The following is a 14,791-nucleotide window of genomic DNA, read 5'->3' as shown; positions in this document are numbered from 1 at the left end:
ATTTATTTATGTGTAACTTAAATATAAGAAAATGTTAATATCAGCTGATATTTTGTCCAGCTAGCGTAAGCAAATTCTGTTAAACGTTAGGGGAGAGACCTTCAACCATAGGAGCTGACAGAGCTGATAAAAGAATTAGTAGGGAAGCTGAATTAACGCCCTGGCGTACTCCAGATAAATAATACATTGTGCAGATTAAAAGCGTGCGCATCCAGAACCCAGCTAAATTTCAGCTCGGAGCAAGTAATCACAGCCTTCCCTAACCCAGATATCATCCTGTGCTTTCACTGAGATAGAGCCTGCTCCTCTCCTTAAATTACTGCGATGTTGTTTCTCTACCCTTTGCTTTGTTTTGGAGAGGAGCCATTTTATTTGTGTTCAGTTCTTTTAATGAGGTGCTTAGGAATTAAATGCAGTTCATAAATACAGGGTGATTTATTCCTGTGCTTTGCTGGGAAAAGCAGCTTAAGCTTACTTTCTAAAGAAAGCTTTCAGAAGTCCTGTTTTCAAGCATGATTTGTTAAATAAGGTAAATGCATCCTATGGTAAGACCAAAATGCATATTGTGAAAGTGTCTTCCTGTAATAATATAAACAGGACAATTAATATAAGTCTGAAATATTTCTTCCTTGTATTACAAGATAAATGAGACTGCGTGTCTTAATTGTAGAAGGACTATTTTATGCTAAATTGACTTCATGTGAATAATTAGAGGTGTCTGCATGTTTAGGAGGAATGGAGCCTGCTAAGTGTTCTGTATTGTGATTTTTCTCAGTATGGAAATCAGTGCATTGCTCTCCAGGTAGTTGCACATGTCACAGGCACACTTCTGCTGGGTGTGGGGCATTTCTGCTGCCTTCAGAGGGATGCAGAACTTGGGAAATAGTACACCTAATCCGAAAGGATTACATTACATTAATAATTTTCCTACTGGAGTTGAAGTGCTTTACCCTGATTAATAAAAAAAAAAAAAAACAATAAAAAATAACAGTGGCTGAAGCTGTTAATTTTTCCATTAAAGGAATATAAGTGAAGTAGCTAGACATTATCAGGCACTAACTGCCTAACATTCATAAGAAGACTAAGAACCTTTCTGTGCTAAAGTGTTTTAACAGCAGTCCCTTAAATGTGATCATGCAACGCTTCCTCATTAAAGAAAACTTACCTGATTAAATGCTCATCAACCTGGGAAAGGGTTGCCCAATCAACACTTTACCTAAAATAATTGTGAGCGCACACGAACCCCAGTAAAAGCTGAAAAGGGAAAACTTTCCTTAAAGGCACGTCTGGGCAAAGCATCTCATTAGGACTGTTATCTCTTGGCTTATTAGTGTGTTATGTGTGGAAAGCGTTGGCGGGTGATGAGAGAGGTTTGTGCTGCCTTGTGTTAGTGTGTTGGTCAATTCAAAAGATACCTGGGTGTCAAAAAAACAGTCCTGGTGTAAACCTTCTCCTTATTATATGGGTGTTTTACAGTTGGGGTGAAGAGGGTGAGAGGCGGAGGCTCTGAGCAAAGTCCTCCTGGAGGGCCCCAAACCTCCCAGCTGTATTTGGGGACCCAGGGTGGGTTCTGCATCCTTCGTAGGATCAGCCTAAAGTTTTTGCAGCCAAAGGGAGGGAATCCCTTCTGGAAGTCAAATCCCCGCTTATTTCCTGGCAGGAGCTTGTGACTCAAGAGGCAAATCCTGGTTCTAGGCAAGCCTCAGGTGATCCCATCTTCCAAGGAAGAGCATTTACAATACAGATTTGATCCCCTGAGTTTGGAATATGTGATCATCTCCTTGGCATGTCTCCTCTGATTAGCAGCATCCTCAGTGTGCCATTACTGTAGCAAACTTCCTCTGATTCCACACCTATTAATTAGACCTTCAAATGTATAATTTTGGGGACATGAATAATTTTGAAGATGATAATGAAGTTAATGCAGGGCTCCTGCATTGCTTATATTCCTATCAAATAAACCAAAAAACCATCTATCTCTATAAATGACAGGATGATATTTTATCTTTTAAGTGTGTTCAATTGGTTGTGAAAACACACTGCTGGTCTTGAAAGAAAGCAAGCAAATGGAAGCCACTGTTGATAAGCAAACCTTTATCTACAGAATTACTTGAGAGTCCACAGATTCTGTGGATTTTTTTATTCTAAAAAAAATTTATTTTTTATATTCTAAAATTTTATTCATTGGAAAATATGAATGTATTTCCAGTATTGCATGGTAGAATAATCAAGACTGTTGCATGTGGACTTTTATATTGGAGACTGCTGTACCAAAAAATGTATTGTTTTCACCTTTTTTTTTGGTATTTATATCTTGATATTCATATAGCTATTTATATATTGATAAGTACATAAATACCTATATATTGTTTATACAAGGATAACTATCTTTTGTAAAACTTTTTTTGTCCTTTCTAGTAAACTTTAGTCATTCCTTGAGCCACTTTGAGCTGGGAATACGCTGCAGTTTGATTAGTGCCCCCTTCCCCCGAGAATTTTCTCCACATCATCTTATGTTTCCACCAGCCATTTCGAAGAGCTCTAACCCAACTGACAGCTGCATGAGTTATTCACACACCATTAATCTCAGACCGCAATGGAGGTTTCAGTGGTGAAACAGTAATTTAGAACAGTAAGATACGTACTCACTACAGTGAAACACCATGTTAGAAACTTGAAATCTGGCTGCATGTAGTAAAGCTACACTAAGGCTTCTCTCGGGCACTTTTGATTAGCAACTGCTCTAAATCCAGCTAGTTATGCTCTCATTTCCATTTCATTGGAAATGGATGGAAAGGGATGGAGAGAATGACAAAGCTACCAGGTGTGTGCAGCAGAGCCATCCTTGGGATTCCTGCTAGCAAACACGCTGCTGAATGAATGCACTTGGTAGGAGCCATTCTGTTCTGCAGATGAAGTCCATTATTTTAAAAGAATTCCCTGCCAAGTGATCCAAAGGAGCACTTCCCCTGGTTATATAAAAGCAATGTTTCATCCTTCTTCTTGAGTTTTATTTACTGAATTTTGTAAAGTGCCATTTCCACAAGGCTTCGGGCATACATTCATAAAGCATCACGCAGGTTTAAGGTGTGCACCTCAGATATTATCACAGCTCTGTTTTTCCCCTGAGGATGAAACAATTCCAGCCTCTAGAAGTAGCCTCGGTGCTTCAGTTCTTAGGGCATCCTTAGTCCTTAGAGCATCCTCAGCCCTTGTTCATTGCTTTAGCCAAGCAATACTGATTTTCCTGTAAATGAAGTCTTCTTCAGCAATTAGTTTGGTGTATGGCTAAGTATTTCAGAGCTGGGCTGATGAACGTGGAGCCTCCCATTGCTTGTTCAAATGGGGTTCGGTGCTAACAGGCTGTGCCTGGCTTTGCCTGGCTGTTTGGGTAGAGTACATGACATGAGTTGGTGATCTCTGTCTACTCCAGAACCAATAGCTCCCTTTAAGAAATTGCACAAACAGACTAGGGCACAATAACCCCTGCTGTCAAATTAGGTGGGCTGGAGGATTTTTGCTGTTGCAGGGTTTTAACCACGTAAGTGCTCCGACTGGGCTGTATGGCCAAAGGAGGTGAGTGGAAGTGTCCATTTCTTATGGGCAGGCCCTGCTCTTGGCCTCTTTAGAGAAGACAAAAATGTCTGTGTTTATGTAACTGGGCACCTCTTAAGAATCAGTAAATTCACTAGCTCTAGTTAAAGGCATGAAGAGCTGACCCCAAAGACAGTAATAATCTTTTATGGTACCCACCTGCTTTGGTGCAGACACACTTTTCTGCATGATTCTGCCCCTGCCTCTGAGCTTCTCTAGAGAGATGTACAGAGGAGATCTCCATCTGTCATCTGTCTATTGCAGTCCAAAAAACAAATTTGTATCTTTGAAGTCTTTTTAGATGAAATCAACTGTATCTCTTCTGTCATCTGTTAATGTCAGTGATGTGTGTCTCTGTTCCCTTCTGTCATTTCGTAGGGTGGACAGTGTGGAGATGGATTGCAAGTTCGGAACCTCACGTGTGTAGTGCACGATGCATCTGCTTCTGCCACATCCAAACCAGTAGAAAATACACTATGTGGTGAGCTGCCATCGAAGGAGAGTGTGCTGCAGCTACCGTGCTCTGTGCCTTGCCCAGGTAGTGTCTTTGGAAAGTCCTGGCACATTTCTGCCTGTGACAGCCTTTCTGTCTGAGATGGAGATGCTTCCGTAGCTCTGAGTACTGTCATCAGCCATTGCAGTAAGAATTTGTCCTTCAGCAGATCAGGAAAATGCTCAGTTTGCTGTTTCTAGATCACCTGAAAAAGCCTTCTTTTGTTTTTTGAGAGAGTGAGATTCCCCATGAAGCAGAAAATCTGAGGGTTGCATACCACTGGGTGACAAGCTGGGGTTATTTCACTATTATCGCTGATGTCCTTTAAGGCTAATTCCTTTCCAAACCCTGAGATTTATTCTTTCAACGTGCAGGTGACTGCCACCTGACAGAGTGGTCGGAGTGGAGCTCCTGTGAGCTCACCTGCATCAACGGCAGGAGCTTTGAGACCACGGGTCGCCAGTCTCGCTCCAGGGCATTTATCGTTCAGTCACCGGAGAACCAGGAGAGCTGCTCCGGACAAGAGATGGAAACGCGACCTTGCTCAGGTAGCGTGGCCACAGGGCTGCTTCCTCCCCTTCAAGAGTCTGTTCTGGGTTTGTTGCCAGGTGGAGACTGACCAGTTTTGGTATTGCAGGAGGGAAGTGTTACGACTACGTGTGGAAAACCAGCCTTTGGCGAGACAACGAACGCACAGTGTGGTGTCAGCGCTCAGATGGAATAAATGTCACAGGTATATCCAAAAATGGCCATGCACACCTATGGATGAAGAGCATCTGGGTTTTCCTTCTGCATCAGTTGTGCAGTTGTACAGCCTTCCTAACTCTCCAGAATTTCAGCTCAGATTTGTGTGTAGGAACTCAGCAGCCTGGCTGTCAGGTTGACATCACACATGTCATTATATGAGAGTATTTGGGTGAGTTAAACTTACTTTTGGGTCAGTCATGGGAAGAAATGAGTGTATGTGTACTGAGAGGGCTTTCTGGGCTGGTTTGCACAGCCGTTAATACAGCCTTCCTGGAACTGTGGAGAACATCACACGCGTGATAAAGAGCCCAGGTTCTGTACTTCTTCCTCTATTCAACACACAGGAATCTCAAATCAATCACACTGTGAGATTCCTGCTGTTGCTGTGACCTACAAATTCTGCCTGCGCAGGGTGAAAAGGGAAATTCATGGTCAGCACTTTGAAGCTCGGCGAGAGACTGGCAAAGAAAGGCAGCAGGGCTCACACATCCCAAGGATCTCTCTCAATATGCACAGAGTGAATGAAGAGAGAGTAGAAAAGAAAATGTAGATATTCTTATCCTGTTCTATTTATATGAGTAGTTAAGGTAGTAACAAAAGTTTTGTGTGCAAAGGTTGCCGAGTAGTTAAGATCTCATTAACATGTTTCTATTCCTATAGAAGCACAGACTTCCCCACGTGAGAATGGGCAAAGGTGTTATGTGGATTATGTCTTCTTATGTAGATAAGACATTAATGAGGACACAGAAGATCTGCACCTAGTTCCCGATTCTGTCCCCAACTTCCTATGTGGCCTGTGGCAAATTGCTTAAATCTGTATATCTCTGTTCTCCATTAACAAGATGGGTATGATAATAATTCCCTGCCTTGTTACGGCAAATTAATTAATGCAGTGCCTACAGATATTATGCTAATGTACTCAGTAGACTAGTATTTAACTATATAAAATAAGCAAGCATTTCTTCCTCTATGGTGTTCCGAGCCCAAAGCATTTTGAAACGTGCCCTTGAAGGCACTCAGACTTTTCTTTTGCAGGAGGGTGTGCTCTTCGGACGAAACCCGCGGAAGTTCGGCACTGCAGCCCGGCGTGCAGAAAGCCCTTCTCCTACTGCACACAGGTAATTGCTCCCTGCACAAAAATCGCTGAGAAATTAACACCGCAAAAATCTGTTCGATCAGCTTCTGTGTCTTAAACGCATTCCAGGCACCGACAAAGTAGTTTAGTGTGCCCATGGTACCACCTCGAGGAGGTTGTAGGAATTTCAGTCCGAAGGGAAACCATAAACCTGCACAAATGAGTGATGGAGTAGTTATCTGGTGTTACAATTTTGGTTTTGATCCGTTGAGGGGTTTTGAACCTCTTGGTTTAATGTTCAATGATTGCTATTCCGGTAGAAAGCACACTAGTAAAGTGTAGTAGAAAGTAGAAAGCTTTCCGGTAGAAAGCACACTAGTGAGTCCTAGTCCAGTAGAAAATGGACTGTAAATTTCTGTAAGAGAGGAGATAAAAGAGTATGTCCTCTCCTGCTCCTCCATGGACACAGAAAACCCCTGGGAGCTTAGGGAAGCTGTAGCAGCATGATCCCACCACCCCAGGCTGCCTTCAACAGCAAAACCTGGAAGTGACCATTTTGCTGAAACTTTGAACATCTGCAACATTTGGCTAAATCTTTGAGCTACTTCTTTGCCTCTGAGCAAACATTGAGCCCAGAGGTTATAAATGTCCCTTCCTGCAGTACCAAACTCCAGAGGAAGAACTTCCCAAAATGCTTTCCTTCTCTCTGTCAGTGCTGTGATGGAGTATAAAACCCAGAACCCTTAAAGTGGCCAGGGGTAGATATTTTTATTTTGAAAATCGCCTCTGCAGTGCTCAGCTTCAGCTGAGGGAGTTACCACTGGAAACTAGCTCATGGGCAACTGGATGTGGGCGAGAGAGTAGTCTTGAGAATGTCCAGAGCCTACAGGAAGATAAAAATGATGGTTAAACAAGAATTTATTAGCTATAAAAACTTTTGAGACTTCACCTTTTGTCCAAAAAAGCTCAAGATCATGTCTGTCAACAGGTGTGGGGATGTTGTGGCCGCAAAACTGATGTCAAGAGTTAAATTCTAATAAATCAATTGCCTGTTTGGTTCATAACCAAGGTTATCAGACCCCCAGACAGGCATTGTAATTATAAGACAATTAGCAAAGAAAAGCAAACTTTAAAAAGCTGTTTTAAAGTAGATATCAAGAAAACAAGGTATCTATTTAGTGAATCACAGACTTCTAAGGAACCCCTTGAAAAAATTGCTTAGACTGATCCAGGGCAGAGGATATTTGGCCGTAAGAGTGAAAGCTTCATTTCAGATAACCCTGTGAAATACTGGAATGGAAATTCATGGGGAGGGTTGGGTCTGAAGCGTGATTGTTTCTCCTTCATCTCTTCTAATCCTCAGCAGGGTCAGTGGTAAAATTGCTATTGATAAGAGGAGTTTGGATTAAGGTACAAATGCCTGCTTATTAAGCCTGTTAGGATGAAAATGTTGCCATGTTGGGCTTCTCTGTAATTACTGGCTCTTTCAGCCAATTCCCCAAATGTATTTTGGCTTTTTGAACTGAAATGGGCTTGCGGGCACTGGCTCCTGACTGGTTTGGTTTGGTGGTGGTGAAGTTGGATGTGAAGGCTATACCTTGCAGTTTCTTCATCGTTTGCTTATAATTTGTGCCATTCTGTGAGAGGATATGATTTGGTTTAATGCTGAATTCCCTTTTATCACCTAGAGAGGAGTCTGCGGTTGTGAGCGAGGATATACAGAAATAATGAGATCAAATGGTTTCCTGGATTACTGCATGAAGGTACCAGGTTTAGAAGATAAGAAAGCTGATGTTAAGACCATTGCTGGAAAAAATAAACCTGTCAACTCAAAAATGCATGACATTTTCAAAGGATGGTCTATTCAACCTTTTAATCCAGGTGAAAAACTTAAATATGAATGGAATAAATTGTCTTTACAGCGTTTCTGTAGAAGAAAGGTACAAGCTTTGTAGATCATAACATCAGAGGTTGTGTCTGGGAGCTGCAGAGCAGCCTCCCAGTTTCTAACTCGCATGCCATCTTTCATTCCTTTGTGCCTACACAGAGTCATCACAATCTCTTATGTTGAGAGATAGCAAAGACAGAACGAAGCAATAATATTTTGCAAAAGTATACTCATATGTGATTTGGGGGGATGCTTAGAACTATTATCTGATGATGTTTCTAGAAGTAATATGTTCTGACCAGGAAAGATATTGATCACTAGCGCTTCAGAAGATTCAGAGCAGAAAGTACTTAAGATTTCATTAAAGAAAACATCGGTTGTTTCTTGCAATATTTCAAAAGTATATATATATATAAAAAAACAAAATGGTAAACTTGGTAGTTACCAATCATTTAGATGGGGGTCAAAAGGACTAATGTCTTAGATTGTCTCTTAATCATAAGATATCCTCAGACAAACCTCCCCAGTCTTCATTCTGGCTCTACAAACACAAAAATCAAGCAGCAGTGAAAATGCAATACCAACTACATCACTTAACCAAAAAAAAAAAAAAAACAAAAAAAAACAAAAAACAGGGTAGAAAGTATAGACTTTAGAGTTTTAAGTGTTGAAGTTAAGAGATTAAAAAAAAACCCAACGCAAAAAACAGGCAAGCTGCTGTGCCCAAGCAGTGGATCCCAAACGGATCTCTGACTTCCACACCATAAAATGCTTCCCAGTTAGAACTGCTCACTGGATGTGCCCAGGCTCGTCCACAGGACTGGTGCTGTAGTTGCCATAGCTGTTTAGCATGACGACTTGTTATTTTGCAAGATTAATTTAGTCAAAATAAATTTCTAAAATGCAAATAAGACTTTAAAATGGGAGATGAAAGTGTCAGACTTGTCAAGTTTTGCTGAAACGCATTAGTTCTCCCCGTATTCCAAAGTGCTGGCGGTGCAGCCTTCCCTCTCTTCTGTTACCTGACATTGCATTTGTTTCCCATTATTTTATAATGAACACAAGACTTTAGAAAACACGTAGCGAAAGCTTCTGTTATGGGATTCAGGGACCCATAATTCTGTCTGATATATGTGATCACACTTTGAATGTTACATTTACATATTTGATTTGCATACAGTAGTTAACCTTTGCATTGACAGTCTCCGAGCTAATAGAGCTCGGTCCAAAGCTTTTTCAAGTTGGCTGGTTTTCGATCAAACCCATCATCTGGAAGCCCACGCAGTTCACCACCAGTTTGAGTCACAGGTTTGGGGTTAATTGCCTTTTTTTTCAGCATCCGTGGCTCTCTGTGGGCTGTCTTACTTAGGTGTCATCTCTTCAGCTGGTACCTTTACAGGGTTAGAAAAAGGGAGAGAGGTGTAGGTGGATGCTGCAATCCCCTCTTTTTTGAATCAGCATTCAAGGCTGCAGCCCTGAAAGCTTCTGGTGGGCTTGACCTCAGCACAGCATCTGTGAGCCACTTCCCCCCCAGGGACTATGAGACAGAAATAGGGACTAAGGAGCTTTTACAGAACGTGGTGTTATTTAATTTTAGGGCAGAAATGTTATAGAAACAATATATGGGAAAGGAATAAGCGTGCTCTGCGTGTGCTGAGTGTATCACCAACCCCATGGCATCCTGCAGGTAACTCTTCAGTCTGTATGTGCCCTTCAGACCCCAGCTCAAGGCTGGGCCTCTTCAAATCACTCCCCTTTGTCTAACTTCTTGGCAAAATATGTAATTACTCCCCTTAAACAGGCTTTCAGGCTTACTAGTCTGAGGGTTTGTGGTAATTACTGCTAGCTGAGCCTGGAAACTGCTGTTACCTACTAGATATTCTCTTGACAGCAGGTCTATGGCCAATGCTCCCTGGATGGATGGCATTTTCCCACCCTTCTGTACCACAGTCCTTGTCATTTGTCTTCGTCTAAGGACTTATAGCTGTCAGTAAAAGTGTACATGCCTTTCTCCACTTAATTTGTCATTTCCCTTCCCGTTTACAATTTAGAACTCAAATTTTACAACAATTTAATGAGGCTGATGTTTTTGTTCTTTTAAATGCTCTGCAGGAGTGCACAGAACTGATTTCGAATCAGGCTGTTTTTCCTTTCTTTATGATGTTTTTGTTCTTTTAAATGCTCTGCAGAAGTGCACAGAACTGATTTTCGAAACAGGCTGTTTTTCCTTTCTTTTCCACACTCTGGGAGGCCAGAGTTCAGTTACAGAAACTTTTTTCAAGTTGAGAGGCAATTTAAATAGCATTGTTTAAATTGTAGGATGACATGGTCCAATGCCTTTACGTTGGGGATGGAGAGCACAGCTGCCTTCATAGCAGACATGGTGGGATGCCTTTTTGTTGCTGTGACAGTCCCTTTGCACAACTGCTAAATGTTTCTTGGCCATCTCCAATTGGGAAGGTGACAAATTTCATACCCAAACTTATTAAAAAAAAAACAAAACAATCCCAAATCGGATGAAAGCAGCTTTTTTCATATGGGAGATAGGCTTCTTTCAAGGCTTCTTCCTCTTTCAAGGAGAAGAGGAAATCTGAGAGAGGTACTCAGCCTTTCCACACAGCTTTGAAGAAAAAAAAAAAATCAGAAAGAATGGGATCTGATTAAGTAGCTTTCCCTTTGGAAAACATTCATCATTCAAACGTAAAATGGGCAAAATAGGCTCAGTGATTGTCCCGTGATGTGACTCCCCACTCGCATGACTGAGTTGGAAGCGGCCTCTGTCAAAGCGTGTCGGTGGGCAGGACACAGGTTGGTTCTCCTGCCTCCTGTGTGTACTGACAGCCCTTGGGACGTGAATCAGCATGCCCAAATGCCATCACTTCTCCCCACAAGCCAGCCAGAACAGAGCAAGAAACAGAAATATTATCACAGAATCTTCTAGGTTGGAAGGGACCTTAAAGATCATCTTGTCCAACCGTCAACCTGACAAAAATAGACACCCGCACAACAAACAAAGCAAACAAACAAACCATCACTAAACCATACCTCCCAGTGCTACATCAACCCGTCTTTTGAACACCTCCAGGGATGGTGCCTCAACCACCTCCCTGGGCAGCCCATTCCAATGTCTGATAACCCTTTCGGTGAAAAAATTCTTCCTAATATCCAGCCTGAACCTCCCCTGGTGTAACTTGAGGCCATTTCCTCTCGTCCTGTCGCCTGTGACTTGAGAGAAGAGACCGCCCCCCACCTCTCTACACCCTCCTTTCAGGTAGTTGTAGAGAGCAATAAGGTCTCCCCTCAGCCTCCTCTTCTCCAGGCTGAACAACCCCAGCTCCCTCAGCCTCTCCTCATAAGACTTGTGCTCCAGACCCCTCCCCAGCTTTGTTGCCCTTCTCTGGACCCGCTCCAGCACCTCGATGTCTTTTTTTATGGTAGGGTATTATCTTTAAAACTTATTATTAATGTGAAGCTCCTAATTAAGGACCTGTCCAAGTAACGTGTTTTTAGACTTCCTATCAGAAGGAAATGTTTCAACACCCTCACGCTCACATCTGCAGGGGTCGCAGCATGGCTCCCCTGGCGTTGCAGCCCCAACAAGCCCTATCAAGAGCCTTACCTTGTCTCAAAGCCAGTTCTCTCTCCTGCTCCTGTGGCCCAACTGGAGAGCTCTTGCACGACTTTATCCCTCTTACTCTTACACAGCTTATTCTTAGTTTTATTCTAAGCTGACTTCTTTTTCCCATTTGTTGCCCAAGTGTTTTTCAGCTCTAAGTAGCTTGTTTGCTCGCGGGTGTTTACCCCAATTGACCCCCCCCTCCCCCCAAGCATTTACAGAGAACAATCCCATCCTTTCTCAGCCCTCTTTTCTTTAGGCTAAACACATCAGGTGGTACCTGGGTCAGCTCAACACTGGAGTGCCTTTGCCAGAGCAGCCCCTGGGGCTCCTCTCCTGGGCGAATGCACTGCAATTTTCTGGTGTCCCTGCTCCTTTCCACGGGGCAGGAGCCTGCCCGGGTTGTAATTCTTGTGTGGTGCCCTAAGCCCGGGCTGCCTGAAATGAACTGCCAGAGCTCAGCAGCCAGAGGGGAGATTTAGGAAATAATGCTGCTTTGGAAAACTGAGACGAAGAGTTTGTTTTCAGTTTTCGTTGAGGAAAACTCACACTCCTTACCAAAGTTAAGATTTTTGTCTTTAAAGCGATCGATTTTTACAGGAATCCTTTTTCTATCAAAAATGTGGGGTTTGTAGGTTATCCCATGGAGTCCTTCCCGTGTTTCCTGTTTGTTTGTGTGCTTTCTCTTTACTTTACCTCTTAAGAACTTGCATACCTTAGAATAAAGTTTTTTGTTCCCTCCTTTTCTCCCCTCATCCTCCTTTTTCCTCATCCTCCAACAGACGGTAAGCTGAAGATGTGGGTATATGGAGTATCAGCTGGCGGGTTCCTCATCATAGTTTTCCTGATTTTTACATCCTACCTGATGTGGTGAGTAGCGTGTGTTTGTCCTTAAATAACACCTAGTTGACTTTAATTTAAACAACCCAAAATATATCACAATGCTCTGTGTTGCAGAGATTTAATCCTCAGGATTTTAGGAAAGGATGGAGCCTGGGTTAGTTAACTGCCTCCCTTTGGCCCCTACCTCAGAGTAATTTAAAACTCTCCAAATTTTAAATGGTATACGGTGTAATCATGAAGAAGTATAGTGGCCATGCAGGGAAAGAATTATTTTTGGTTATCAATAGGCCCTTATATTTATTCAGACTTCTGCTGGGATTAGAAAGGGGTTTTTATTGTATTCTTTTTAAAAAAAAAAAAAAGATAAAATAAAACTAAAAAAAGGCAAGGAGGCTGATTGGATCGAGGAGCTGGCTTCCGCTCAAGGAAGGACTAAATAGAATGGGGCCATTCAGTTGGAAAATGATGTTTGACGTGGGAATACAATAGAGATCTATGAAATCATGAATGGAGTAGAAAAGGGCGCTAGGGAATTTTTATTTCCCGCAATGTAAGAAGTAGGAGGCATCTGATGAAATGATCGTTTAAAATAAACAAAAGATTTTATTTTTCACACAGCGCATTATTACCTTGCGAGCTTACCGCTGCCGGGGACTGTGCATGCCAGGAAGATAAATGGATTCAAAGATGGCATAACAGTTCACGGGAGATTGGGTCTCTTGGTGTTAATTGTGGTTTTCTGGATGTATGCTCCAGCTCAGGAAATCCCTAAATAGGTTTTTGCAGTGAATACTTCAGGTGGAAACACATCCTGTCTCTAATGCTGCTGTTACCAGCCACTCTTTGAAGTAGGGTACCGGGTGTACCGAAGCCCTGGTCTGCATCAGTGCAGTGCTGGTGGTGGGCTTTACTGGGTGGGGGAGATGTCCACCGTCCTCCAAAGCAGCAGTTGCCTCGGGCAGGGGTGGTGGGGCTGGTTTGACAGATCTCTGGTGTTGCACTTGGTATTTGGGAAGGGCTCTGCCATTGATGCATCTTGGAGGATACAGAGGGAGCAGTGGCCAGTGTCCATGTGTCCTGCAACACTCACAGCCCTCCCTGAGGACCATGGGACCTGGCCTGGGCTTCACTAACATTAACTGTGCAGCTGCCCCAAGCCCTGTCAGATCAGGGTGGGCAACTGGAGAGTCACAGCATCATTGCCCGCTTTCATCCAAAATCGCTTTATTCTCTCTCAATGTCTTAATCTTCCTCTCGGTCTCTGTCTCCAATTAAAAGCTTAAATCACAGTGTTTGGATGCTGCTTTGGAGTTGCAGCTTCCTTATTTTCCAGGCCATGTAGCTGCCATTTCTCTGTGGCCTCATCCTCTCTCTGGCATACAGAGGATTTTTTAAATAACATCACGTAGTTCTCCATCACTTGAAGGCTGGTGGGGAAGTGTATTTTTCAATAATAATTATTGTTGCTTCAATACTGTGCCAAAGGAAAAATGAGACTATCCCACTCCTAGACAGTTCATGTTTCCGTTTTTCTGCGAGGTATTCCTTGTTTTGTCAGCTGTGAGAAGACACGGGAGACAAATGGGCTGGATTTCCTCTCCAGATAAAGAGCACAGTTGGCTGCCCGTTTTCGTGTGTCCGCACACGTTACAGTACTCAAGCAGATCCATGTGTTTTTTCTTGGAAGTTGTCATTTGTGCTGCAGTTTCACTTAGTTGCAAAACGAAATAGCCAGTGTGGAAAGTTGATTATTATTTTTTGTTCTTCAAGTTTGGGTTTTGATGATGTTTCTGAGCTTATTACAGCTTATATTTTTGTCTCCTGAAATCTTTTTTTCTTTTTCTTGCAGCAAAAAAACAAAGCAGCATCAAAGCACTCCTCCACAGCAGAAGCCTCTAACCTTAGCCTATGATGGAGACATTGATATGTAACATAAAAAAGAATCCAAATGTAGACATCGACTGCCTTAACTGCTTTCTTTTTTGGAACTCTCAGACTTCTCAGTTTTTTGAGGAATCTCCATATGTGTAATATACCGGGCAGAAGTATTGCAAGCTTAAAATTTTGCCACCTCTTTATTAAAAAAAAAAATGAAATCAAAGACTTAGATCTTGTGAAACTTCTCTGAAGAGACCAGAAAATACATCTCTTCCTGTTGTGCAATGGGAATGAAAAAAATAAGAGAATCTACAGACATCAAAAGGAATTAGTGAAAAAAAAATAAAGGCATGACAATCCTGAGGAAAATGTGACATTTATTGTAAATGACAAGTTTGACACAGCATCATTATGCACTATATTAGTGCAGCGTTCTTTATTCTTCACATATTTCAACAATGAGTTTTCTAGTGTTTACATTTCGTTCAAAGACTTTAAAATCGGATCATGTATTTTGAGAAACGCAGCGAAGAATGAGTTGAAGTGTCTGAAGTTATCAGGTTTTTTAAAGTTTCTTCCTTCTTATCCTGTTTTCTAGTCTGGAATATGATTTTGCTTCTTTTCCACCTACAGGACAGAATAAGGATTGTTATGAAA

General features: G+C 42.2%; 1 protein-coding gene across 2 annotated transcripts in view; it reads left to right on the top strand.

Annotated features, from left to right (window-relative positions):
- THSD7B (thrombospondin type 1 domain containing 7B) overlaps positions 1–14,516 on the top strand; it is a 343,216-nt gene extending 328,700 nt beyond the window's left edge. For both annotated transcript variants that reach the window (XM_014941122.1, XM_014941120.1), the window contains 7 exons: positions 3,973–4,132; positions 4,462–4,635; positions 4,725–4,820; positions 5,870–5,952; positions 7,598–7,790; positions 12,196–12,283; positions 14,106–14,516. In XM_014941122.1, the coding sequence (XP_014796608.1) occupies positions 3,973–4,132; positions 4,462–4,635; positions 4,725–4,820; positions 5,870–5,952; positions 7,598–7,790; positions 12,196–12,283; positions 14,106–14,187 (876 nt within the window). In that variant the 3' untranslated portion in view covers positions 14,188–14,516. The remainder of the gene's footprint in view (positions 1–3,972; positions 4,133–4,461; positions 4,636–4,724; positions 4,821–5,869; positions 5,953–7,597; positions 7,791–12,195; positions 12,284–14,105) is intronic.
- Positions 14,517–14,791: the final 275 nt, after the last annotated feature.

Source organism: Calidris pugnax, unplaced genomic scaffold, assembly GCF_001431845.1.
Source record: "Calidris pugnax isolate Ruff unplaced genomic scaffold, ASM143184v1 scaffold60, whole genome shotgun sequence".
In the NCBI taxonomy this organism is placed as follows: Eukaryota; Metazoa; Chordata; class Aves; order Charadriiformes; family Scolopacidae; genus Calidris; species Calidris pugnax.
Note: the sequence above shows the minus strand (reverse complement) of the source record. Positions and strands in the feature narration are given on the sequence as shown.